Source organism: Culex pipiens, chromosome 2, assembly GCF_016801865.2.
Source record: "Culex pipiens pallens isolate TS chromosome 2, TS_CPP_V2, whole genome shotgun sequence".
Classification (NCBI taxonomy): Eukaryota; Metazoa; Arthropoda; class Insecta; order Diptera; family Culicidae; genus Culex; species Culex pipiens.
The window spans coordinates 168449963-168475955 of NC_068938.1; the positions used below are offsets into that span (position 1 = coordinate 168449963).

General features: G+C 36.4%; 4 protein-coding genes across 4 annotated transcripts; 1 reads left to right on the plus strand and 3 right to left on the minus strand.

Moving 5' to 3' along the window:
• Positions 1 to 9053: 9053 nt before the first annotated feature.
• Positions 9054 to 12589, minus strand: LOC120417256 (uncharacterized). The gene is made up of 4 exons (XM_039579212.2): positions 12350 to 12589; positions 12134 to 12296; positions 11696 to 12075; positions 9054 to 11629 (listed from the first exon to the last, which is right to left on the minus strand). Exons 1-4 carry the CDS (start codon positions 12458 to 12460, stop codon positions 11420 to 11422), a joined length of 864 nt encoding a protein of 287 aa, XP_039435146.1. The 5' UTR covers positions 12461 to 12589; the 3' UTR covers positions 9054 to 11419.
• Positions 12590 to 12703: 114 nt separating this feature from the next.
• On the plus strand, positions 12704 to 13835 carry LOC120417257 (uncharacterized). The gene is made up of 2 exons (XM_039579213.2): positions 12704 to 13088; positions 13146 to 13835. The coding sequence occupies exons 1-2, from the start codon at positions 12734 to 12736 to the stop codon at positions 13607 to 13609; spliced, it is 819 nt and encodes a 272-aa protein (XP_039435147.1). The 5' UTR covers positions 12704 to 12733; the 3' UTR covers positions 13610 to 13835.
• LOC120417258 (uncharacterized) lies at positions 13633 to 15457 on the minus strand. Its single transcript, XM_039579214.2, has 2 exons — positions 14245 to 15457; positions 13633 to 14184 (listed from the first exon to the last, which is right to left on the minus strand). The coding sequence occupies exons 1-2, from the start codon at positions 14588 to 14590 to the stop codon at positions 13736 to 13738; spliced, it is 795 nt and encodes a 264-aa protein (XP_039435148.1). The 5' UTR covers positions 14591 to 15457; the 3' UTR covers positions 13633 to 13735.
• A 3405-nt stretch (positions 15458 to 18862) lies between these two features.
• LOC120417262 (uncharacterized) lies at positions 18863 to 19892 on the minus strand. The gene is made up of 2 exons (XM_039579217.2): positions 19556 to 19892; positions 18863 to 19500 (listed from the first exon to the last, which is right to left on the minus strand). Exons 1-2 carry the CDS (start codon positions 19851 to 19853, stop codon positions 19052 to 19054), a joined length of 747 nt encoding a protein of 248 aa, XP_039435151.1. The 5' UTR covers positions 19854 to 19892; the 3' UTR covers positions 18863 to 19051.
• Positions 19893 to 25993: the final 6101 nt, after the last annotated feature.

Genomic DNA, 25993 nt, shown 5'->3' on the forward strand with positions numbered 1-25993 from the left:
TTGCGAATATTTTTTTGTGGCTTTATCTGTTTGGGGACCACAGTTTTAAACAATGAAAAATATAAATAGAATAGAAAAAAAATCACATTCATAAATCATGAGAAACACAAACTTGAAGGTCTCCAGAATTCTCTGCAATAGGGTCCTAAAGCCCTATGTACATTTTTTATGTACAACGGTAAAAAACATGCTAAAAACCATTTCTAACCCTTTTTTGGTTTTATTGCAAAAAAAAATATGTCAAGAAAATATTAAACAATGGATGGACGGTCTCCTTGGAAAGAGCTATTTCCTATAAAAAAAATTGATTCCAAAATCCCTTGAACCCTTTGTGGTCGTAAACAGGGTCATTGTATTAAAAAATAAGCTTTATCGTTTTGAACCATAATATCAGCAATTTATGCTTTTATTTAAGGACCCAATTTTAAACTACAGTCATGCACCGGTTTTGCACGCCTAGATTTTACACTGCCCCGGTTTTGATTCGTTCAGGTGCCTCGGTTTAGCACGACCCAGTGCTTAAGGGGTTACATACATGTAGAAAATCACAAAATTTCATTACAGAAAATTCACTAAATTTACTAAAAAGATGATTTTCAATCACTCCTGAAAGTTTCATGAAGATATTTAATGATTAAAGTAAGTTAAAGACAATTTAAGCTAAACAATTTGCCATGCGCAAAGCGAACTGTCAAACTTTGCGAGCGTTTTTCTCTAAACACCGAGTTGACTTACGGGTGCCACGATATCTCGAGATGGTGTTCGGGCCGGGGCTCGAACTTGTGCCGGACGTTGGAGGTTTTGCTTCCCACCTTCGTTGGTGGCACCTGAAGACCTCGGAGACAGGTAACACCTCACTACCGTACACTATGGGCACTCGCACTTCGCACTTTCCACCGTGAAAGTGTCGTTGTTGCTTCACGATCACCTCAACGATCACACTCAGTCCGCTGGACTTGTTTCAGCGGCACTAGAGAACAGATCACTACACGGCGAATCTTTACGATTTGGATTCAAATTGTCGAATGATTTCGGATTAAGAACAAACTCGATTTGGTTATTGCACGACTTGTATATTGGGATTTGGCAACGTAAAGAACAAGAAGAACGCGACGTTTGTGCTTGCGAGATGTATTTCGTACTGCTTGTGGTCTTGTATCGATCTTCTGTCTAGGCTCCTTTTTCCAATTCTGCTTCACACGGTAGAGATACAGATTCTCTCAACTGAGAGATATCAGCGAGGATGATGATACCGTGTGGTAGAGCAACTTCAGTATTTTGCATGCAGTTATTTTTTGTGTGTTTAGTTCATAACATTCAAATAACTAACCCTAAATGTGAGTGTGTGTGTGTGTGTGTGTGTCTTCGAATGCATTCTGTGTAAATTGTGTACTAAAACTAATTCGAACTATTTACATCTGTACAACACCTTCATGGTCAGTTCAGATCTGACCATTCCGGCCACCTTGAAATAGCCGTGGCTGTTTCAAAACTCTCTTCTCCTCTCTCCTTATCTTCGGCAACGTTCGGGAAGACTTCGTGTCGCCATGACACGATCCATTGATGACATTCATTCCGGACGTGGGTGGTTCATTAATGACGCCTCGACCGTCTTGAATCACGTGGCATCATCTGAAACAACAAAGACCCGGTAGACCGAACGTTTGGGTTAGAGTGAATGGAACGGTGCTCACCAGTTCGCATTCCTTATGCGCATCGAGCAGTTTCGGAGTGCTCTACCGGTCTTTGGAGTTTCTGCAGTTCTTGGTGGTGGTTGACTTGACTCGCGTGCATCATCTGGAACAGCAAAAGACCCGGTAGAACGGACGGGTGGAGATGGAGCGAATGGAACGGTACTCACCTGTTCACATTCCAATTTCGCATTGAGCATGTTTCGGACAGCTCGACCGATCTTTGAAGATGCTGCAAATTCAGCTTTCTGCAAGCCTTCTCCTGTGGTTGATACTTCTCCTTTGTAGACGTGCTGTTTGTAGAGCTTCTTCTGCCTTGGCACCGGACAGCTTTCAGCTTCGGCCAACTTGCGGAGGTTTGGTTGATTGAAGAACGTGAGCGAATTTGACAGAATGGCACGGCATGTGCGCTTTGGCGATTTGTTGGTCAGCTGCATTTCGGTCTGCCGTTCGATCATCTCGTTTCCTGCACCGTTGACGGCTGGAGATGTTTGACCGAAGCACGATCGTAGATGCATGAACGAGCTGGCGAGCGGGTATCCGAAACAACAGTGGGGCTTGGTATTGTTGTCCTTACACATGTGGCTGAGGCGAGCTTTCTTGGCGGGTTTCGTAGATGGGACTTTTTTACGGCGGCTTGCGTGGGTAGAAAAGCGATGCGCGGCACTCTCGCGGGAGTTGCCGTGGGTGACTTGCGGATTTTTTGACCGAGGAAGAAATGCGACGTATCTTCCGTTGTGAGTTTGAGTGGGAGTGGAGGAACTTTGTTTGGTAGAATGGCTTGCGTTTGGTTTGGCAGCTTCGAGCTCCAAAATGGGTTGAGGAGCTACTAGTAAAGTTCGAGTGGTGGTGGAGAAGCAGCACAACGTGGACGCTCCGTCGGACTTGGTGGGAATCTTGCCAGTTACTGTCCATCCGAAATGAGTTTCGACAAGTAAAGGAAGTCCGTCACCGATTGGCTTGCGTTGTCCGGTGTGAAGTTCATGGTAGAATTCTCCACCAATCAGGATGTCGATCGCTCCTGGCCTGTGGAAGTGAGGATCGGCTAGTCGGACATCGGGCATGTTCCAATGAGCGATGTCTACTGCGCTTCTTGGGAGATTGACCATGGGCGGTTTCATGATCAAGAAATCGAGGGTGGTGGAGAATTGGCTTGTTAGCGACTTGACTGTGGTGGTGATTTGTTGGTCGATCTTCTTGGCAGATTCTCCTAGTCCAGCTACGGTGACATCCACGTTCTTTCTGCGAATGTTGAGCAAGTCCGCCAGGTTGTTCGAGACGAAGTTGGACATCGATGCCGAATCTAGAAGCGCTCTGACTAGGAGTTCTCTCCCGTGGTTATCGGTGATGAGAAGATTTACTGTTTCCAAAAGAACCGTATCTTGCTTCGCTACGATTGGCAGGCTGGTTTCAGAAGAATTTGCTAATCCAAAGGTTCCAATGGTTGTAGGCGGGTTGTGTTGAGGAGCTGTGGAATTGGAAGCCACAGCTGCGTCTTGAGTGTGGTCCGGTGCACCTGGGTCGTGCAGCAGCGTGTGGTGCTTCGCTTGGCATATCCTGCAGGAGAACTTCGATCTGCAGGCACGCGCTTGGTGATTTTGGCGGAAGCAATTCCAGCACAGGCTTCGTTGGGTGACCAGCTCGCGACGCTGGATCACTGCAAGCTTAGTAAATGCTGGACATTCGTATAACAGGTGCTGCTTCGAGCATGACGGACACAGCGGTGTGTACGTCCTTGTTTCCGATGTGGCTGCGTTCGCGATGAACTTAACTGATTGGGATTTCTTCTGACTAGCGCCGGCCACCTTGACATTGCCGGTTTGACGGTGCTGCAAGTCACTTGCGAAGGACTTCAGCATGCGAACGTGGTTGTTCAGGAACTCTATCAACTCCTCGTAGGTCACCACCTCCTTCTTGCTCGAGTCCTGTTCCCAAGCACGTAGGGTAGCGTAATCCAGTTTGTCGCTGAGAATAAATACGAGCGGTGTATCCCACTGGTTGATCGGCTCTCCAAGCTTCTCCAGGGCTTTGACATGTCGCTGGAAGTCGTCAACCAACGTGTTCAAATCTTGTGCTGATTCACCTTCCATTGATGGCAACTCGTACAGTCTTCGGAATAGGGTTTTTCTCAGCGAGCGTTTGTTGTCGTACTTCTTTAAGAGTTCCTCCCAGGTCGGCGCGTACTTATCTGCTTGAATCTCAACAGTTTCGAACTGTTTTCTGGCGGGATCCTCTAACGATTGTAGCAGGTATTGTAGCTTGTTGACTACGGGGATGTCCTCGTTGATGTGAATCATGGAAACAAAGTTGTCTCGGAATGAAATCCATCATGATTCGTCTCCATTGAACTTGGGTAGATCAATCTTGGGCAGCATGTGATGGAATGTTGACGGTCCTTGTGAATGAGTAAAGCTGGAGTTCAACGAAGTATCCGCATGCGCTGTGTGGTGATCCGCCTTGGAGAGCAGGAAACCTTTGGCTTCACAAAAAGCATCCTCGAATTCGCACCGAACCGCTAGATGTGCTTTGAAGGTTTCCGGTTTGTCCAGCTGCTCGATTTCCGACTGCACGGAAAGGAATTCCTTGTAGGTCCTGTTCAACGTCTCTAGTCACACCGGTATTTGGATAACATGCTTTTCGTGATCGTATGCAGCCACAAATTTCTCAACCAACTCTCGTGTAGCCACAAGTCGCTCTCGCTTCTGCAGCAGATCAGCCAGCTTTTTATCCGCCTTGGTTGTCATCTCAACACTCCACTCTACTCACTCACCAAACGAAACGAAACGCGAAACGATTGCGGCGGAATACCACTTACCGTCGCGCGTGCGTGGTACTCTACGCGTACGCGAACGAAAACGACCGAAAGGGACACAAATCGAAACGTGTTTCCAGCTGTGGTGTGCCCTTTTCGCGATCCGCGAATCCGCTAAACGCCACCACGCAAACGCAAAGTCTCGAGTTTCCTCCCAGAGACAGATTTTTGTTGAAATTAAATCCAACCGCCAAAACTTGGCGTACCCACTTTTGTTTGCGTCACTGTAAGTGCATTCGTTGAGTACTTGCCCACTTTTGCTTTGCTTGCCCACTTTTTGCTCTCTGTGCCTCACTCAGTGAATCAAGAAAACAGCGCGTAGAATTTGAGCTGCGTTTGTCGCTAATTCGTAGAATTGCTGCTCTTTTGCCTTATGCTTTCAATTTGCCAAACATGCGATTTTGTCATGCAATTCGTCCACCATTTGCAACCAGCCAAATTAGTGCAAATATGGGAACCCGTCAACGGTAGTAGTACTAGATCGAGTGCCTCACCCAGGGCCGTAGCCAGGATTTTTGTTCGGGGGGGGCTTGGGTTCAAAAATTCAAAGGTTATGGAAATCAGTAAATCAGAAATTCCATTTGTTTAAATTCACCTGGCTAACGGTAAGATTATTGAGACGAATTATAAAACTGTAAAATAATGTATGCAAAAAAGATTTTAAAAAGCTTCATCCTATGTTTAAAAAAAATCCACTTTTTTCATATACCTTGTTTATACATAAGGATTTGAAAAGAAAGTGATTTTCTTACGTTTTCTTGGATTGTTGAAATTTAAACGAATTTCATGAAAAACTGTCCGCTAGCAAATTATCGGTAAATTTAAAATATACCCTAAATAAATTTTTAATCAAAAAAGATGCCCGAAGAATGTTAATTTATCTCACTTATGTATAATTTGGATGAAAAACTTATGAACAAATAAAAAAAAATTAAAAAAAATCTACTATCTAATTTAAAACCGTTTAGATAGAAATTTTTAACTGTGTGTATATTTTGATGGCAAATTTTATAATTAAAAACTATGAACTGAAAAAAATTGTTGCACGATTTTTAAACAAAATAAAACTCATAACTCATAACATAACTTTTCTTGAAATTTTCTTTAAAAAAAACATTAACACTGTTTTTTTAAATTGTTTTAAGGCTATTGAAGCTATTGCTTATTTTCTAAATCTAATGCATCCTCTCCCAACTAAAAAAAAGTTTAAGTACTGGTTATATTGAATTCCGTTTTTTTACTGAATTTTAATGTATAAAGAGATAATAAGAAATGTTCAATAAATAACGCCGCAATATTTACTGAAAAAATGCATTTATTTAAAGCAAGCTTAAATCATAGTTTGATTTTTCCCGATAAAACCAAAAAAATGCTGAAAAATTGCTGCAGAATTTTGAGTATTAATAAAATTATGGAAATCGTTGAAAAAATTTAAATCAGATCCTTATTTTTAAAGGTTTTTTTTTTAGCTAATAATATATGGTTGAGTGCTGTCAAAATTTTATGTTCGAATAAATATAGTTCAATTTCTTCAAAGAGCACTATTCATTAAAAAAAATTAAAATAAACACTATCCAATGTATTGAAAATAGTGTACAAACAATTTAGCAAAATTCTCAAATGAGAATTTGTTTTTAACCATGAAGAACCGTTAAAGATTTGTCTACTCGTTCCTGAGACACAGCTTCTTGAAATTTAAAATAAGATTGTGCGATGAAAAATATAAATACATATAAACACGATTAACACATTGAAATCTTCAATTAATTTTATTGCTGTCCGAACTGTATTTAAATCTGAAATGAGTTTTGATAGAAAATATGAGTGTACATGAAAATAGGAGAAAAATAAATGTTTCACTAAACTGTTGGTAAAAATGGCTGTGTTGGTTCTAGGAACGTCTAATGCTCTCTTAATCTTTTTTAGCAAAATAAAAAATATATAACAATATTTTTTTCATTTCCCTGATTTGACTCATAAAAATGATGTAAAATTATATAAGTTTTTATATTCAAGCAATATCGTGACACTGGAAACGAAATCCTACAAATTTTAGGATTTAGAAACTTTTTATTTACGAAATCTGGTTCAATGAAAAGTCAAGAAAACTTTACATAAGAATGATCAAAACAATGAGGCTTTTCCTGTAAATCTAATCTACGTCTGGCATTTTGCTACTAGAACCATATTTAACATTCAAACGGAAATGAAAAAAATTGCCCTATCATGCTAGTAAGGAGCGCGGAAAGAACGTAAAATTACATTAAAAAAAACGCTCAAGCAATGGACAACGAAAGGGTCACGAAAATATTTTGTCAGGCGGTAAGCAGCTGAAAGAGAACAGAATCAAAAAGTGGCGTTTGACGTTTCTTCGCGCGCTTATTGTTTGCAATATTAATTGATGAAAAAAAACAAAAAACTTGAGTTTGTTTATTTGAATGCGACTGAAAATTAGAAACGCTTGATAAATGTTGAATATGCTAAAAAAATATTAAAAATCCATTATTTCCTAAAAACGCAGAGTCGAACATTTAAAGGATAGAGTTTGCTTTTAACTGAGAGTGAAGTTAAAAATTAGAGAAAGCCATTACAATAATCATTTAACATTCCGGGAAAAAACTGAAAAACTCAACAATTTATAAATTGTAGAATTCAATAATAAAAATATTAGTCCATTTCAAATATTTAAGAATTCAAAATTTTCAGAATAAGGTAATTCTAAAACCAATAACAATAAAAAAAAACGCAAAATTTTACAAAAAAGAAAATTTCAAATTTAGAGGATTTTACAAAAATAAAATTGAGCATTCCAAAATTCAGTAATTTAAGAATTTCTAAATTCAAATATTCCAAAATACAAAGTAAAAACACATTGAAATAAAGAAAATTAAATCTAAAATTATTAAAATTGTGAAATTTTTTAATTTAAAATTAGGCCGCTGCGAATATTTTTTTAAATTTATATCTCTCGATTCTGACCAAGGTCGAGGAGGCGGAGCAAAAGCAAATAAAAAATATATTAAAAAATTAAATTATAAAACATGGTTTTATTATTTTAAATGTATTTTAAACTGCATTTTGTAACAGTTGTTTTGCATCCTAAGTTTTTAAAATATCCGGCTAGTAATGAAAACTGATTTTTGAAAAAATAGTGATTTTTGGAAAAAAAAATCGAAATTTAATGCAAAAACATTTGACGTAATTTTTTTTATGTAAAATTGAACTTGCAATCGAAAAGTACATTACAGATTCTTTGAAAAAAAGACTCCGTTTTCATAATATAGCCACCGAAAGTTTGATTTTGGCGAAATATTTTATATTATATTATTTATATTTATATTATTACATTTTTAAAAATAGTGACCAAAAATATTTTTTTGAAAAAATCAGAAAATTTGCAATGAAATAGTCTAAGAGACATTGAAGATTGGACATCTGGTTGCTGAGATAATGCGGCTTTAAGAAAAAGAATCAGGAAATTGATGTTTTCTAAGTCTCACCAAAACAACCCACCATTTTCTAATGTCGATATCTCAGCAACTAATGGTACGATTTTCAATGCTAAAACATGAAACATGAAAAAATAAAAGTATTTTTATTTACTTGATTTTAAAATCAAATTCGGCTTCTGCCACCTCATTTCAGTCAAATTCAATATTCCATCACCGCCATTATGACCGCTTCCTTAAAATCACTTTAGAAAAGTGCCGTACTTAAGCTCGAAAATTAAAAATAACACACTTTTTTTCGTGATTCGATTTTTTGAAGTCAAATTATTGCAAGGTCTGCGGGAAATTGAGGCTGGGCTGAACTTTATTTGACCTAGGCTCTCTTTTAGACACTTTTTCTTCTTTCTTCTTTGAAAGATAGCCCAACGTCTCAGTGTAGGATAGATTTTGCACCAAAGTAAAACGATGTTCAAATATGCAGCTCAATTGTTAAATATTGGATATATATTCCACAAAGTTTTTGCCCGGCAATGGACGCAAAAATTACATAGTTTGATCAATGTATTCTAGATTCTCTATATCTAACAATCTATTTCTGGGAGAATGAAAGAGAACACACAATCATCGATTTAAGATTTTTTTTTTCGATAGTACATAATAAAAAATTTGGGAAAAATTTCGGGGGGGGCTGCAGCCCGGTAGCCCCCCCCCTGGCTACGGGCCTGGCCTCACCTTTTGTGGTCAAGTTCCATTGACCACTTACCAACACCGCTACAGCGCTATCCGTCCGCACTACAGGTCCCAGGTTCGACGTCGTCCTCCGATCCGGCTCGAAGGACCAAATGATCGGGCCGGGGCTCGAACTTGTGCCGGACGTTGGAGGTTTTGCTTCCCACCTTCGTTGGTGGCACCTGAAGACCTCGGAGACAGGTAACACCTCATTACCGTACACTATGGGCACTCGCACTTCGCACTTTCCACCGTGAAAGTGTCGTTGTTGCTTCACGATCACCTCAACGATCACACTCAGTCCGCTGGACTTGTTTCAGCGGCACTAGAGAACAGATCACTACACGGCGAATCTTTACGATTTGGATTCAAATTGTCGAATGATTTCGGATTAAGAACAAACTCGATTTGGTTATTGCACGACTTGTATATTGGGATTTGGCAACGTAAAGAACAAGAAGAACGCGACGTTTGTGCTTGCGAGATGTATTTCGTACTGCTTGTGGTCTTGTATCGATCTTCTGTCTAGGCTCCTTTTTCCAATTCTGCTTCACACGGTAGAGATACAGATTCTCTCAACTGAGAGATATCAGCGAGGATGATGATACCGTGTGGTAGAGCAACTTCAGTATTTTGCATGCAGTTATTTTTTGTGTGTTTAGTTCATAACATTCAAATAACTAACCCTAAATGTGAGTGTGTGTGTGTGTGTGTGTGTGTGTCTTCGAATGCATTCTGTGTAAATTGTGTACTAAAACTAATTCGAACTATTTACATCTGTACAACACCTTCATGGTCAGTTCAGATCTGACCAGATGGTATAGATCAAATTGGCTGAAATTTGGAGTGAAGACTCTCAAGACATATCCCGTGTGCATGACGAAGCCCGATTTTGAAATTTTGCTTTTTTAAAAACTACTTAAATCAAAATCTGAAGTTTTTTATATTAAAAACATAAAAATATTTCTATCTTTTTTTTAAATAAGTTTTTGAAAATCGGCCTTCATCATGTACACAGAACCGGTTTAACGAGTCTTCACCAAAATTTGGAGCTACTTTTGTCAAAGCAGTGTTGAGATATCGTGGCACCCGTTATTTGAAACTGCTAACTTAAAATAGCTATATCTCGGCAATGGTACATCCAAATGTCTTCATATTTATTTTGTGAATAGATGAAAATGCCCTGCAAAAAGATTTTAAAAAAGTTTAAATGTGTGCTCACACCAACCTCGGACATTTTTGACGAGGTTATGGCAATTGGACTACATGGGAGACATTGACATCCTATGAAAAATCATCCAAACTTCAAAAAAAATATAGTGTTTTGAAATCAGAATGATGTCACCTATCCATTATAAAACATGAAAATTTTCACAAAACTACGAATTTTTCCAGTACAGTGCTTGTTCGGTAACTGGGCTGAGAACGTAACCCAGTCACCGAATGCTGCTCGATAACTGGGCTGAACAAAAAATAACTAGGGGACCGATGCATGATATTTTCCTGATGAAATATCAAAATAAAAGTTTACTCAATTTTTTAAACAATGCTTACTTCTCTTATTTCTTTAATTGTGGCTTGAAATTAAATAAAAGTTAAAAAAAAGTTTTATTTCTTGATTGAACAGGCTTTTGGCATCCAATAACCCCTCGGTCATATTGGTTTGTTTTGGTTTTTGACGTTTGTCTGCTTTTTAACTGGGCTACGGCCCAGCTATCGAGCGCCCAGTTAAACAACGCCCAGTTACCGAACAACTACTGTATTTTGAAAATGCAATGTTTCTCTAAAAAAAATCTAAAAGGTAGTGTTTTTGCAATATGGGTATCAAATGATCGGAATTTTTCATACTTTTCAAATGTTATAAAAAAAGTTTTTAAAATACTCAAAATTTTCACAAATCTACGTATTTTTGAATAATAAAATATTTAAAATCTCTTTTTTTACAATATGGGTATCAAATGATTACAATTTGTTTATACATTTCGAAAATTATAGTTTTTTTTTGGAAACAGTCAAAATTTTCATAAAACTACGTATTTTCGAAAAAAGTACTCAAAATTTCAGTTTTTTACAATATGGGTATCAATTGATTGGGATTTTTCCATATGTTTCGAAAGAAATATATTTTTTTGAAAATACTCTGAATTTTCACAAAACTAAGTATTTTTGAAAAAATACTCCAGATTTTAGTTTTTAAAATATGGGTATCATATGATCAGATTTTTTTAATACATTTTGGAACTATAACAATTTTTAAAAAATACTCATAATTTTCAACTACATATTTTCGAAAAATATTCAAAATTTCAGTGTTTACAATATGAGTTTCAAATGATCGGGATTTTTGATATGTTTCGAAAGTAATAACACCAGTTTTTGAAAATACTCGAAATTTTCACAAGACTACGTATTTTCGCAAAAATATCCCAAATTTCAGTTTGATTACAATATGGGGATCAAATAATCAGGATTTTTTGATACATTTCGAAAGCAATAGCACAAAAAAGCTCTGTGCCTCAGTTATGCACGCCTCGGGTTTGCATCCCCCATATGCGGTGCTAAACCGAGGCACGACTGTATTCATAAAAAAACAGTGAAATTTGTTACATGGAAATTTGGGTCGGTTCGTTACTGCTGCACAACAATTCTCTGAGACTTCATTTTTGATTAAAGTATGAATAGAAATTTCAATAATCTTTTGAAGCATCAAGTGTAAGTGGTTCCATTAAGGATGCTGTTCAATTAGAAGTGGACGTTTCAGTAGCTGTTGAAGAAGTCGTTGTTTCCGCAGGATTTGTTGTTAGTTCTGTTGTATCGACAGCAGTTGTAGATCCAGCGGTTACCAAAGTAGTCGCCGGTTCTGTTGTTGCTGATGAGGCCACGGTACAATTAGCCAAACTCGGATCAAACGCCAAACCCGCTGAACATGAGACTTTCTGCGCCACAAGCTGTAATCGCAACGAGATAGAGTTTATCAGTCATTAAATTTACACCGCCTTATCTAAAACCCGCACCACACCGTACACCCCACGAGCACACTGGTAGTACTTGGTGCCGTCATCCGGAACCGGGAAGCGACCTTCACTGGGGCAGCCAAAGACGCACGACCGGCTGACGACGTTGAAGATCTGGTTTTCGCCGGTGGAGCACTCGAAGGTCATCGGGCCTACGGCGATGGAGCAGTAGAATGCGAGTTTTGGAACGGGTCGATAGGATGTCCAGCGGTCGAAATTGCTTGCCAGGTCGCAGTTAACCTGGAAGCAGTCGTTGCTGGTCTGGCGCAGCTTACAAGATCGGGTGGAGTGGTCGTACACGTAACTGCTCGGCGAGCAGCGGATTGTTTGGGCTTGCTTCTGGGCATCACAGCTGATGTACTGTAAGCAGTTGGAGGGATCTGGAAGAAGCGTTACCTTGAGGGTGTTTGGGGTGATCAGGGGTGATCCAACACTCACTTGGAAAGGTATCCGAAGCACGCGGACATAGTTCACTTGGTTGGATGCAACTTCCTTCGGGGGCACTTTTGCAGACTCCAGTGTTGCCGGAGCAGAAGGGAAGACTTGCGTTAACCGAGTCACAGCGGAACGCATCAACTTGAATGCCTCCGTATGAGCACACCTGATTGTGAGGGGAGTTATGAATTTGAGCTTTGTAATCTTTGAAATACTTACGCTAACGGTGGAACAATTTGCGCATGCAAATCTTGAACCCGTAGTACACTGAGCGTTGGAAAAGGTTATGAAAGTTGCTAGAATCAGAACAGTATTGAGCAAACTCGACATTGCGCTGATGTAGATCCAGAACTAAATGAGGAAATTCGTATTACGTCGATTCCAGTTGCTCTCTAATCAGATTCGTGGTTTACAGAACTACTTTTTTGAATCAGCTAGTTCCAAGTTGACAATAATAGTTCTTGGAAGAAAAGGACCATATTTCAATGTCATCTTTTGAGCTTCAACTAACACAGTAGCTATCAAGTTTATCTTTGGTAAACTCCACTATAAAAGACACTGCTTGAAGTACTTTTCCAACGTCAGTGTCCAACAAATCTCGCGATGGACCGTGCTCGCCTAGCCTTGGCAGCAGCGCTGCTGCTACAGTTGACTTACCTTCAAGCTCAAGATCCGTTCGACGTCCCAGGAACGCGAGTGTCCCCTCTAGCACGAGTTTTCACTGCCGGTGACTGCGCGGATGGAACGGGCAAGTCCTCGGTCTGCTCCAGCTGTACCGCGGTGGACGTGTGCGTCGCTGGTGCATCCATTGGATCGGCCACCTGTGGCACAGCCACTCCGTACTGCAACGAAGGCGAGGTAGAGGCCACCTGCTCAACCACCCCGTCGAGTGACTGCGGTGGCGCTGCGGCCGGGCAACCTGCAACGATTACGTGTGCCTCGCTGGGGCTTCTACCGGGTAGGTTGGACGGGAGTATCCTAAATGACATTCATTGTAACGATGGTTAACCCATAGATCCCGTTAACTGCCGCTACTACCACTTGTGTCTGTCGGTTGGAACGGCCGTTCAATCCGCGGTGTACGAATGTCCACCGGGGTATGCGTTCAGCGTGGCGGTACTGGCGTGCCGCTCCACGCTGTACCAGTCGTGCGTGTCCGTTACCTGTAACGCCAGCAACGCCTTCGTGTACTACGGATCTACCCAGCGGTATTACGCGTACTGTGCAGCTGCGGCGACTGCTGGTGCCGCGCCGACTCCGCACATCTTCAAGTGTCCAAATCGGGCTGTTTTCAACATGAATACGCGATCCTGTGTCTATACCTGCTTCGGACAGGGCAATTTCGTGAACACGAACGATCTGAACACGTACTACCAGTGCTACCTGTCTAACGGTCGAATGGTGTCCCAGCTGAGAAGATGCCCGGTGGGACCAAGTGGGGCGACTACGTTCAACCAAACGTTGGGGTATTGTACTTGAGATAATTTTAGGAATTATGCGGATTAAGCGGATATTTATTGAGATATGCGGTAGATTACAAGGCTATTGATTCGTTTCAAAGCTTTTCTGGATATAATAAAATAAAAATGGGCTAGGATAAAGGTGTTAGTTTGTTGGTGGAGGAATTGTGCAGACTCCTTTGGATTTGTCAAACGTTTTACCTACAGGGCACTTTTCTAGCATTGCTTCACCTCCAACCTCAAAACATGTATAGAATACACTTGAATCCGAATCAACACCGAATCTTCCTACGGCCGTACACTCGTACACACATCCTTTGCCGTTGAACTTGGTATCATCTGGACACTGGTACATCCGAATGTTGATCGACAACGCCCCCTCCAGCTGACAGAATCCAAAGTAACGTTTACTCTCGCCGTACGGAGACAATACCTCATCGGCGTCACACTCAATCCGGATACAGTCTTCGTCCGGTAGCTTCTTTTTACACATACTAGTTTCCGGGTTGTAAACATATCCCGCGGGGCACATGGCCACGTCGGACATTACGTTCAATTCTTCGCAGTAGTGATACAGCCAGCATACGTTAGGATCTACGGACGAAAAAGATCGTCAACGCCATCAAAACCTTCAATTCACCCCACCAATCTCACCCGGGAACCACCCCTCTCCGGTGCACCACAAATGATTAGGTTCACAGCCGCCACTAAAGTCGGGCACATCCGAACACTCGCCCTTGTTGCAAAACGGCTTATCGGGATTCACCATGCTGCAGTAGCGATACTCCGTTGAGGCGCCCAGGCACACCTGAACCATTTCACACATGCCGGGAGTGCAGGTGGTGTAATAGCTCAGGCCATCGCACTGCTGGTCCGAAGACGCTGCCGCAGCTGAAGGATCTGCCCCGCGATGGGTGGTACGGTTTAGGAAGGTTCCGGGAATATCCGCCCGGATTAGGGCGACTAGCTGGACCGATACCGCGAGAATGAGCAGCTTCATGCTGATGGAGGTGAACTAGAACTGGCGATTGAAGTTCGGGGCTTTTATAGCTGGAGAATGATTTGAAACGAGGGGGTACAGTGGCTTTCAAAACTCAATCAGACTTGAAACACAACTTTACATTTTCGAATTAGTTCAGTTTTGTCATGGTATGATAAATTTGGGCTCACTGAACACGACCAAATCAATAGAATTGTATTATACCGCCTTACGTTTTGCTACCCTCACATGAACTCGTGGGTGCGCATGGTTACTTTAACAGAGTCCATTGCATTTTCGCCAGAAATTTACAAATTTATTTATTGGCAGAAAATTTACTTAAGTTCAATTCTTTCGATTGGAGAGTGTTCAGGGAGGCCAAATCTATCATACCTTGGCAAAACTGGCACTTTTACTCAGATCATCTTCAAAAACGTTGAGTTGAGTAATTTGCTTTAAAAATTTTGAAGAATTATTTTGGAAGATCACGTAAATATAAAGTTCTTATAAAGTTCTTATATAAGAGTTCTCTTTTTCAAGCAATCAAGAAAAATGTCAACCAGTGTTATTGATAATGATAACCAAATGCGTATGTCAATCTTTACAACATGAAGTCGATAGAGCCGAATTTAGATCCGGTTGTTAGTCCAGTGATAAGCGGTACTTCACCAATGATACAAGCATTTATGTGATTTATGATGGCTATGAATGTATTTCTTGGGAAAAAATAAAAATAAGATTGAAATAAGGGTAATTCTCTACCAACTCACACGAAATCGGGAAAAGTTGCCCCGACCCCTCTTCGATTTGCATGAAACTTTGTCCTAAGGGGTAACTTTTGTCCCTGATCACAAATCCGAGGTCCGTTTTATGATATCTCGTGACGGAGGGGCGGTACGACTCCTTCCATTTTTGAACATGCGAAAAAAGAGGTGTTTTTCAATAATTTGCAGCCTGAAACGGTGATGAGATAGAAATTTGGTGTCAAAGGGACTTTTATGTAAAATTAGACGCCCGATTTGATGGCGTACTCAGAATTCCGAAAAAACGTAATTTTCATCGAAAAAAACACTAAAAAAGTTTTAAAAATTCTCCCATTTTCCGTTACTCGACTGTAAAAAATTTTGGAACATGTCATTTTATGGGAAATTTAATGTACTTTTCGAATCTACATTGACCCAGAAGGGTCATTTTTTCATTTAGAACAAAAATTTTCATTTTAAAATTTCGTGTTTTTTCTAACTTTGCAGGGTTATTTTTTAGAGTGTAACAATATTCAACAAAGTTGTAGAACAGACAATTATAAAAATTTTGATATGCAGACATAAGGGGTTTGCTTATAAACATCACGAGTTATCGCGATTTTACGAAAAAAAGTTTTGAAAAAGTTGGTCGTCATCGATCATGGCCGTTCATGGTCACCCGCGACAGTCACGGACGACGAAACAAAGAGAAACGCAAAAAGTAACTTTTTCAAAACTTTTTTTCGTAAAATCGCGATAACTCGTGATGTTTATAAGCAAACCCCTTATGTCTATATATCACAATTTTTGTAATTGTCTGCTCTACAACTTTGTAGAACATTGTTACACTCTAAAAAATAACCCTGCAAAGTTAGAAAAAACACGAAATTTTAAAATGAAAAATTTTGTTTTAAATGAAAAAATGACCCTTCTGGGTCAATGTAGATTCGAAAAGTACATTTAATTTCCCATTAGATGACATATTCCAAAATTTTTTGCAGTCAAGTAACGGAAAATGGGAGAATTTTTAAAACTTTTTTAGTGTTTTTTTCGATGAAAAATACGTTTTATCGGAATTCTGAGTACGCCATCAAATTGGGCGTCTAATTTTACATAAAAGTCCTTTTGACACCAAATTTCTATCTCATCACCGTTTCAGGCTGCAAATTATTGAAAAACACCTCTTTTTTCGCATGTTCAAAAATGGAAGGGGTCGTACCGCCCAGGGCTGCGGAGTCGGGTCATATTTCAAGCGACTCCGACTCCGACTCCGACTCCGGCTTTCTGAGTTAAGCTGACTCCGACTCCGACTCCGACTCCGGCTTTCCACAAATTGATGACTCCGGCTCCGACTCCGACTCCGGCCTTCCAACTCTAGCTGACTCCGACTCCGACTCCGACTCCAGCTTTCCACAAATTGTTGACTCCGGCTCCGACTCCGACTCCGACACCTAATCTTTATTTAAAATATTTTTAAAATTTGAATTAATCACATCACTCACATTTCAGTTCACACTTGCGCGAATACTGTAAACCGGGGTGACATTTATGTTCGGGGTGTTTCGCAAAATTCTAAATACGAATTATGTATACAAGCAGAATGGTATGGAACCATACTAAGCTTGGTAGATAAGTGTTCGTTGTTCTATGTTACATGTTTTCAGCGTTATATAAACAAAAATCATAAATATCTCCAGATTTAAACGTATTTAAGCACAACAATTTTGTAAATAAATTTAAATTTTGTTGTTTGAAAAATTGGAACTTTTTATTTAATTACTTTAAATTTACTTTCATTTTTTTATTTATCTGCTAGCTAACTAATTTTTAATTGTACTTTTTTTTAATGCAATATTAAAAGAAAGTTAGCCTTCATGATCGAATTGACATATAAAATCAATTTGCATAACTTTAGGCTGAAATTTTGAAGAAACACAGTAACTATCAAAGATATCCTGGTTTTGAAATAGACAATTTTCAAAGTCACTATTTTTTAAAGCTCTTTTGAATTTATTTCAGAGGACGTACATGGAAATACACACTTTAAACATATAAATAATGAGAAAATTCTAAAATTTGAAAAATAAATTAAAATTATAGCAATTATATCACTCCGATTTAAGGTGTTTAAAAAAATAGACTTGTTCAAAGATATTATTTAGGGATCCACCACTTGCATATATTTTTTGCTTCGACTTTTTTATGCGATCAGGGGCAGTATAATAGTTGATAATTTATTAGTAGAGTTATAATGTCAATTTTACAAATGTTTTTTTAAATATATTTTTTTTTCGTTAGTACCGATAGTGAACCTTAATTTTCCTATAAAAAAAGATCTACTTAAAATCTTAGCAATTCTATGGTGATATATTGACATTTAGTTGAATTAAAAGTTTGCAAAATTAAGTTTAGATAAGTTTTATATAGAATTTCCAGAGTTATGTAAACTTTTATACTAAGTAGTTAGTAAACTTTATATTCAATCTAAATTATTTTATATCGGTCAAAGATGCCAATTTGGAGTTGGGGGCTGGATTTATGGTGATTTGTCAACAAATAACTTTATGTTAATTTTCGAAAGGTGTACAAACTTTTTTAGCACCTTTTTTATTTTTGTAATAGTATTTGTTATAGAAGTTTTTATAGAAATCATCTTTTCATGAGCTTTTTGTAGCAAAATGTTCGGCATGAGTTTTTGAATAAAATGTAGTACTAGGTTTTTGTCAAACTTTGAATTCTTAACATGTTTCATCACAAAATGCGCATAGGGCCCAAGGGGTGTAAATACTTTTTTTTAAATATTGTAAATACAAGCAAAATGAGACAGCAAAGAATCAATTAAATATGTTAATAATTATTTAAATATGTTTTAATTTTTTGACTACACAGCCACAATTGTTTACTATTGCATGAGTTATGAAACTATAGTTTAGTGTTTACAAACATTGACAAGAGAGGATTAACAGATTATCATGCTGTGATCTTAGTGAAATTACACAATAAGAGCTTTCCAATCACAATAAAAATGCTTCGAAAACAACATGACATCTGATAATTATCTTGATCCAAAAAATAAATTGATTAAAAAAAATGTCAACGCAGTGCACGCGATTCAATAAATACATTTAAAAAATTGGTAATTAACCAAAAAATTATAACAAATATTGAACAATAAATAAGTTCATAAATTATATAAAATATATTGATAACTCCGACTCCAGCTCCGACTCCAGGTCTATCAGAAATTTACGACTCCGGCTCCGACTCCGACTCCAGCTCATAAATTTAGCCAGCTCCGACTCCGACTCCGACTCCAGCTATTAGAGTTTTGACGACTCCGACTCCGACTCCGACTCCAGGTCCCCAAAAAGACCCGACTCCACCGACTCCGGCTCCGACTCCGACTCCGACTCCACAGCCCTGGTACCGCCCCTCCGTCACTAGATATCATAAAACGGACCTCGGATTCGTGATTAGGGACAAAAGTTACCCCTTAGGACAAAGTTTCACGCAAATCGAAGAGGGGTCGGGGCAACTGCTGTGTGAGTTGGCGGAGAATTACCCATAAACCTTTTGACCCACTAATGAACAATAATCGAAAAAAATTAAATGTCATTGGAATTGAATAAACTTTTGGGTTTTTGGAACTTTTTATTTGGTCGTAGATATTAATGGAAAAGTAACACCCTTTCTGAGTTTTCAGATGAAATTTGTCGAACTTTCACTTTTCATTCTCAACTTACACCATCGGTGTCCTACACGCCGATCTAGATGCATCAAACACCTTCCCTGGGGCACAAGTCATGCTGATCGCTTCACCGCCTTGTTCGTAACACTCGTAATAGGCACTCGGATTGGCAACGTTTGCAAAACGACCCGCTTCAGGGCACTGGTACGAACACATGCGTCCGTTGAACGTGGTCCCATCCGGGCACCTGTAGATTCTAGTATCGGAATACGAATATCCATTGGGCATCAACTCGCAGTACCCGTAGAAGCGTTTGCTGGTTCCGTAGCGGGAAAACAGCTCGTCCACCTTGCATCGAACTCTCATGCAATCTTCCGGCCCGGTTGGCAGTTTACAGGTCAACGCTTCCGGATCGAAAACTTCCCCCTCGGGACACTGCAATACGGTGGACAGCACCTGCGGCGATGTGCAATTGTGGTACAACGAACACACATCAGGATCTGCGAATGCAACGTATTAAGAATCCCTCAACACTAAGGAAGGTCAAATTCTTACCTGGGAATATTCCGGTTCCAGTGCAATAAATCACCCTTGGAGTGCAGTCTTCCATGCTAAAGTCTGGAGTTTCGGAACACTCTCCCCGGTTACAGTATGGTTTGCTGGGGTCCAAAGACGGACAGTATCTGTACTCTGTCATGTCTCCCAGGCAAATTTGGACGTACTGACACATGCCACCGCCTCCGCAGATGTTGTAGTACCGCTGACCATCGCACTGCTCGTAGGACGCTACTCGAGAGAAGAATGTCTGGAGCAGCGTGAGCTGAAAGAACGTCGCCAGGACCAGAAGCTTCATGGTGAAAATCTGTACTGAAGTTGCGGATTATCAAACCGTTGAGTTTTAAGTGATTTTCGGTTGTTTTTTTCAGGATATTTGCTCTGTGATTACAGTCCGCAGATATGATATGGTATCTTTTTTATTGTTGTTTTCTTGTTCCGAGAAATTCACCCATTATATAAAATCATAAAATTAAAATTTATGGTAGGCATTACTATAACTATAACCGAAATCATCTCAGGAAATGAATAATTGCCAACTTAATTGAAGCCTAAAATAGTTTGCATAAATATAGAGCAAAAATGATTTTAAAAATTGGTTTTATAAAAATGGCTTTGAAATTTGTAAACATCTTGTGTCTGATTTCCGTTTATTTTTGGTTTGGTTAAATGATAAATAATGTGGCTTTTTCAAGCACACGGGATATTACCATGAGTCTTCAACTTAAATTTCAGACAATTTGGTTAGTCTAGTCTTTGGACAACCCAAGTTACATTTTAGGCTTTATCATAGCTGTTACAACCACTGTAAAATCTATCACCCAAGTAACATTTTGGGCTTTATCAAAGCTGTCACAACAGCTATAAAACCTATCAGCCAAAACCAACATTAAAACACCTAAGTCTTAACAGCCTCCCCAGAACCCCGATAAACCTCACTTAAAACCCAAATGGACCTCCGCAGAAGGTTGTTACGGCCTGTTTACAAAACATACATAGGAGTTCAAGGCTTTACAACTGAATCCTAACAACCTCCTCAAAGCATTAATAAAACCTTTGTTAAAACCTAGTCAGGAGTTTTTTTTTTATAAAATGTCATTTCATACGTCTTAAAACGTCTTATGCCAAACAGGTTTTATTTTGACAAAACATAAGTCTTCGTCTTGCCAAATGATATAATGGCGATGGTTGTCAAAAATGGCGATATTGAAATCTCGCTAACTTTTTCAAATGTACATAGGAGACCCATGGCGCATTGGTGGTTTTAAAAAGTAAACGAGAAATGATAGATATTGGTGATACACGGAAAAGAGTTCTATCCAAAATTTAACAATTCAAATTAGCTGGCTTCAAATTGGTGAAACAGTGATTTTTTTGGTTGAATCAGCTAAAATTACAGCTAAATTTACCAACCTGGGATTGGTGAAATAGCTAACCCTGATTGCTGATTTGCTTTCCAAAACTGACAGCCCAAATCAAAATGACAGGAGAGATTTTACCAAAAATAATGGTGTTTCAGCACAATTTTGCGTAATTTTACCGAAAAATTAGCTGGAACCGGCAGCATGGATTTTTTGACAGGTCATCAGTTCGAGACCAAAACAAAGCATCGTCTTGTATCGTGTTCGATCCTGTTTGAGCCGCTCAGTTCGCGAAGTTTTTTGATGGTTATGTGTGCTGTTTGAGTGCAAGTGCAAGTGCAAAAGGTGATAGAATGTGTTGTGTGAGTGAATAAATCAAAAGCCTGGAAGGTTTTCTGCGGATCGACACCTGAAGGTAAGTTTCAGTAGATAAGATAAGAAGTTTTTGGTGTTGAGGGAAAGTGGTTAGAAGTTGAGCCTCTCGTTATTGTTTGGATGATGCGTAGGTAAAAACATGTACTTAACATAAAGTGGGAGCATCCCTAAACCACGAGAACACTTTGGCAGGGGAAAGGGGAGGCTGGCGATTGTCCACAGTATACTTTTTTGTATGGACATCTGTCCACCTGGAGGGGCGGCGGGTACAGAATGTCTAGACATAGATTGGCCATTGTTTGACAGCTCCGAACAAATAGGGTACCTAATGCCTTTTAAGCACATCCATAAATATTGTTAAATATTGTTAGAAATGAAGTTAAATTAAGTGAAATTAAGTGAAATTAAGTTTAATCAACTTAAGTTTAGTTAAATTAAGTTACATTTGGTAAAATTTAAATAAAAATGTAGAATTCAGTTAAAATCAGTTAAATTGATAAAATTTAGTTAAAATTAGTTAAATTTAGTTGAAATTAGTAAAATTTCGTTAAAATTGATTAAATTTAGTTTAACTTAGTAAAATAAAGTAAAATTTAGATAAGTTAAAATAAATTTTGTTAAATTAAGATGAATTTAAAAAAAATAGTTAAATCAAGCAAAATTTAGTTAAATTCAGATACATTCAGTTGAAATTAGTTATTTTTTGTGTGATTTAGTTGAATTTGCCCAAATTTGGTTAAATTAAGTTGTGTTATGTTAAATTTAGTAAAATTTAAAAAAATAAGCAAAATTAAGTAAAATTAAGCAAAATTAAATAAAATTAAGCAAAATTAAGTAAAATTAAGTAAAATAAAGTAAATTTATGTAAAATTAAGTAAAATAAAGTTAAATTAAGTAAAATTGAGTTGAAATTATGTTAAATTCAGTTAGTATATGTCAAATTAATTTCAATCAAGTTTAATTAAGTAAAATTAAATTAAATCAGTTAAATTGAGCTTAATTTAGTTGAAAATAGTTATATTTAGAAAAATGTAGTTGAATTTAGGTAAATGTAGTAGAATATAGGTAAATGTAAGTACATTTATTCAAATGTTATTACATTTGGTAGAATTCAGTTGAATTTAATGTAATTTGGTAGAATTTAGTTAAATTTAAAGTTATTTGGTAAAATTCAGTTAAATTGAGTTTAATTAAGTTAAGTTAACTTAAATTAAGTTAAAATAAGTTTAATTAAGTTAAATTAGGTTAAACTAAGTTAAATTAAGTTAAATTCAATTGAATTAAGTTAAATTAAGTTAAATTAAGTTAAAGTAAGTTAAATTAAGTTAAATTAAGTTAAATTGAGTTAAATTAAGTTAAATTAAATTAAATTAAGTTAACTTTAACTAAGCTAAAATAAGTTTGATTAAGTTAAATTTAGTTCCATTAAGTTATATTAAGCTAAATTGAGTTAAATTGAGTTAAATTAAGTTAAATTTAGTAAAATTGAGTTAAATTAAGTTAAATTAAGTTAAATTTAGTTAAATTAAGCAAAATTAAGTTAAATTAAGTTAAATTAAGTTAAATTAAGTTAAATTAAGTTAAATTAAGTTAAATTAAGTTAAATTAAGTTAAATTAAGTTAAATTAAGTTTAATTAAGTTAAATTAAGTTAAATAAAGTTAAATAAAGTTAAATAAAGTCAAATAAAGTTAAATAAAGTTAAATTAAGTTAAATAAAGTTGAATCAAGTTAAATTAAGTTAAGTTAAGTTTAATTAAGTTAAATTAAGTTAAATTAAGTTAAATTAAGTTAAATTAAGTTAAATTAAGTTAAATTAAGTTAAATTAAGTTGAATTTAGTTAAATTAAGTTAAATTAAGTTAAATTAAGTTAAATTAAGTTAAATTAAGTTAAATTAAGTTAAATTAAGTTAAATTAAGTTAAATTATGTTAAATTAAGTTAAATTAAGTTAAATTAAGTTTAATTAAGTTTAATTAAGTTAAATTAAGTTAAATTATGTTAAAGTATGTTAAACTAAGTTAAATTTAGTTAAATTAAGTTAAATTAAGTTGGATAAAGTAAAGTTATTTTGTTTAAGTGAAAGTAATTTGATGTTATATTTAAACTTTGTTAAATGCAAAACATAGTTTAATTTTAACATGAATTTAATATAATTTAACCAAAATAACTTTTTGTAAGTTTTTTTTTGTATTTTTGTATTTTTGTATTTTTGTATTTTTGTATTTTTGTATTTTTGTATTTTTGTATTTTTGTATTTTTGTATTTTTGTATTTTTGTATTTTTGTATTTTTGTTTTTTTGTATTTTTGTATTTTTGTATTTTTGTATTTTTGTATTTTTGTATTTTTGTATTTTTGTGTTTTTGTATTTTTGTATTTTTGTATTTTTGTATTTTTGTATTTTTGTATTTTTGTATTTTTGTATTTTTGTATTTTTGTATTTTTGTATTTTTGTATTTTTGTATTTTTGTATTTTTGTATTTTTGTATTTTTGTATTTTTGTATTTTTTTATTTTTGTATTTTTGTATTTTTGTATTTTTGTATTTTTGTATTTTTGTATTTTTGTATTTTTGTATTTTTGTATTTTTGTATTTTTGTATTTTTGTATTTTTGTATTTTTGTATTTTTGTATTTTTGTATTTTTGTATTTTTGTATTTTTGTATTTTTGTATTTTTGTATTTTTGTATTTTTGTATTTTTGTATTTTTGTATTTTTGTATTTTTGTATTTTTGTATTTTTGTATTTTTGTATTTTTGTATTTTTGTATTTTTGTATTTTTGTATTTTTGTAATTTTGTTTTTTTGTATTTTTGTATTTTTGTATTACTGTATTTCATTTTTTTTTTATTTGTCAATAGAATATCGCAACAAAGCCGTACAATTAGGATGATCAACTATAACATAGTTTAAAAGCCTGGAAACTATTGAAACATCCAAGAATAGCGTAAAATCATGCTACACCAGCAAAAGTCTTTTTGAAAATAAAAAACAACTTTACAGGCAGCAAGGGATTTTTAAAAATGATTTCGAAATTACCATTTAAAACAGTCGAAAAATTAGCTGGACTTACCGAAAAACGAAGCAAGAACAAAAAAGAAACGAGCTAAATAATGCGTGCTTTGCAGGCAGCAACGGAGGCTTTTGAAAGAAAACTTGTAGAAATAGTGGAAAAATTAGCTATTCCAACCAAAACACCTACCAAGAATAGTGGCAAAGTTAGCTAAACTTGCTAAAAAGATGTGTGAAAATACCTGGCTTCACAGCCATCAATGGAAAATTTTGAGAATGATTCCAAAAAAACTGGTTGAAACAGCCTAAAAACTCGCTGGGCTAACTATAAAACTTCCTAGAATACCATAAAATCTAGCTAAAATAGCTAACAGACCTTCTCAAAACATACAGCTTTTGAGACTGACAGCATTTTTCCAGCTTGCAAATTAGTAAAATTTACTAAAAATTTAGCTAGATTTATCATTTTTAGGACCTGGATCCAGCTGTCAAATCCAGGAATTTTTTTTAGGATTTCCAGCTAAAAAAAATCGTGGTTGGAAAAACAACCAATTTTTTTAGGGTTTTTAACCGAAAATTAGTAAGATTCACGATAAACCTTCTTTCCGTGTAGTTAAAATAATTTCACAGCTCATTCCTCGCAATTGGTGGCTCAAATTAAGCTGCGATTGAAATTATATCGATAAATGTGGGGGAGATAGAGCCAAAAAATCAACTCGCTTCATCAAAAATGTTTCTTTTGCAATCACAGTATTATTTTTTTTTTTATTTGCATTTCTTGTAAAATTATTTTTTAAATTCTTCTTTACTGACGGTTTCAGAAGTTCATCATAAATATGTGTTTTCATCAAATTTTAATCAAATTTATGCTTTTCCTATTTTTTCTGCCAAGATGGCGGTCAATCATTATCAATCAGACCTCGCGTTTGGCACCATATTTAAGCATTGTTATTGGGCTGCGTTAAATGCAATTTTAGGAGCTTACGGTTTTAAGAGAGCTTTTTGCATGCCTAATGGCACTTGACAGCTACAACACCCTTGGTTTTTAAAGAGGCATGCAATAAAAGCGTTTGGCTTGACATTGCCATCTGGTTTTCAAGACTCTCTTAAAACTTTCATAAAACCTTATTTAAAGCCAGTTGGCTTTTATTTACTCCAGGATTTATGTCCGAGGCATAAAACCTTGTTAGAACCTATTAATTAGCTTTTGCTTATTGGTTGCGGTGAACAGGCTATTAAGCAATCAAGATGCTACAATAAAACCTTAATAAAACTAGGTCGTTGCTAGTTGGTTTAAAATTGTTACTTGGGAACTTAACAAATTTGATGGTTTTCTTTGCGTGTGCAATATCGTTATGAAACTATCAGATGTGGTAAAATAGTAGGCTCTGCTGAGCTGGAGCTGTTTAATTTTTTTTTTTTGCGATATGTACACAGTTATAAAAATCATTGTAATATTACATTTGGGAAGAAGTAAATCTTTTATGTCTGAAAAAATGTGTAAATTTACCTCTAAAAATAAGTTAATTTACCTCTTTTGCGTTGTAGTCTAAATAAAGGTAATATTACATCATATAAGAGGTAAAATTAAACCATCCAAATTTTCACAATTTGTTGCTGTGTTTGGGAAAATATCTCAGAAATGTGAAAAAAAACTCTTTCTCCCTCAAGTTTTTAGAGTGAAATAATTGC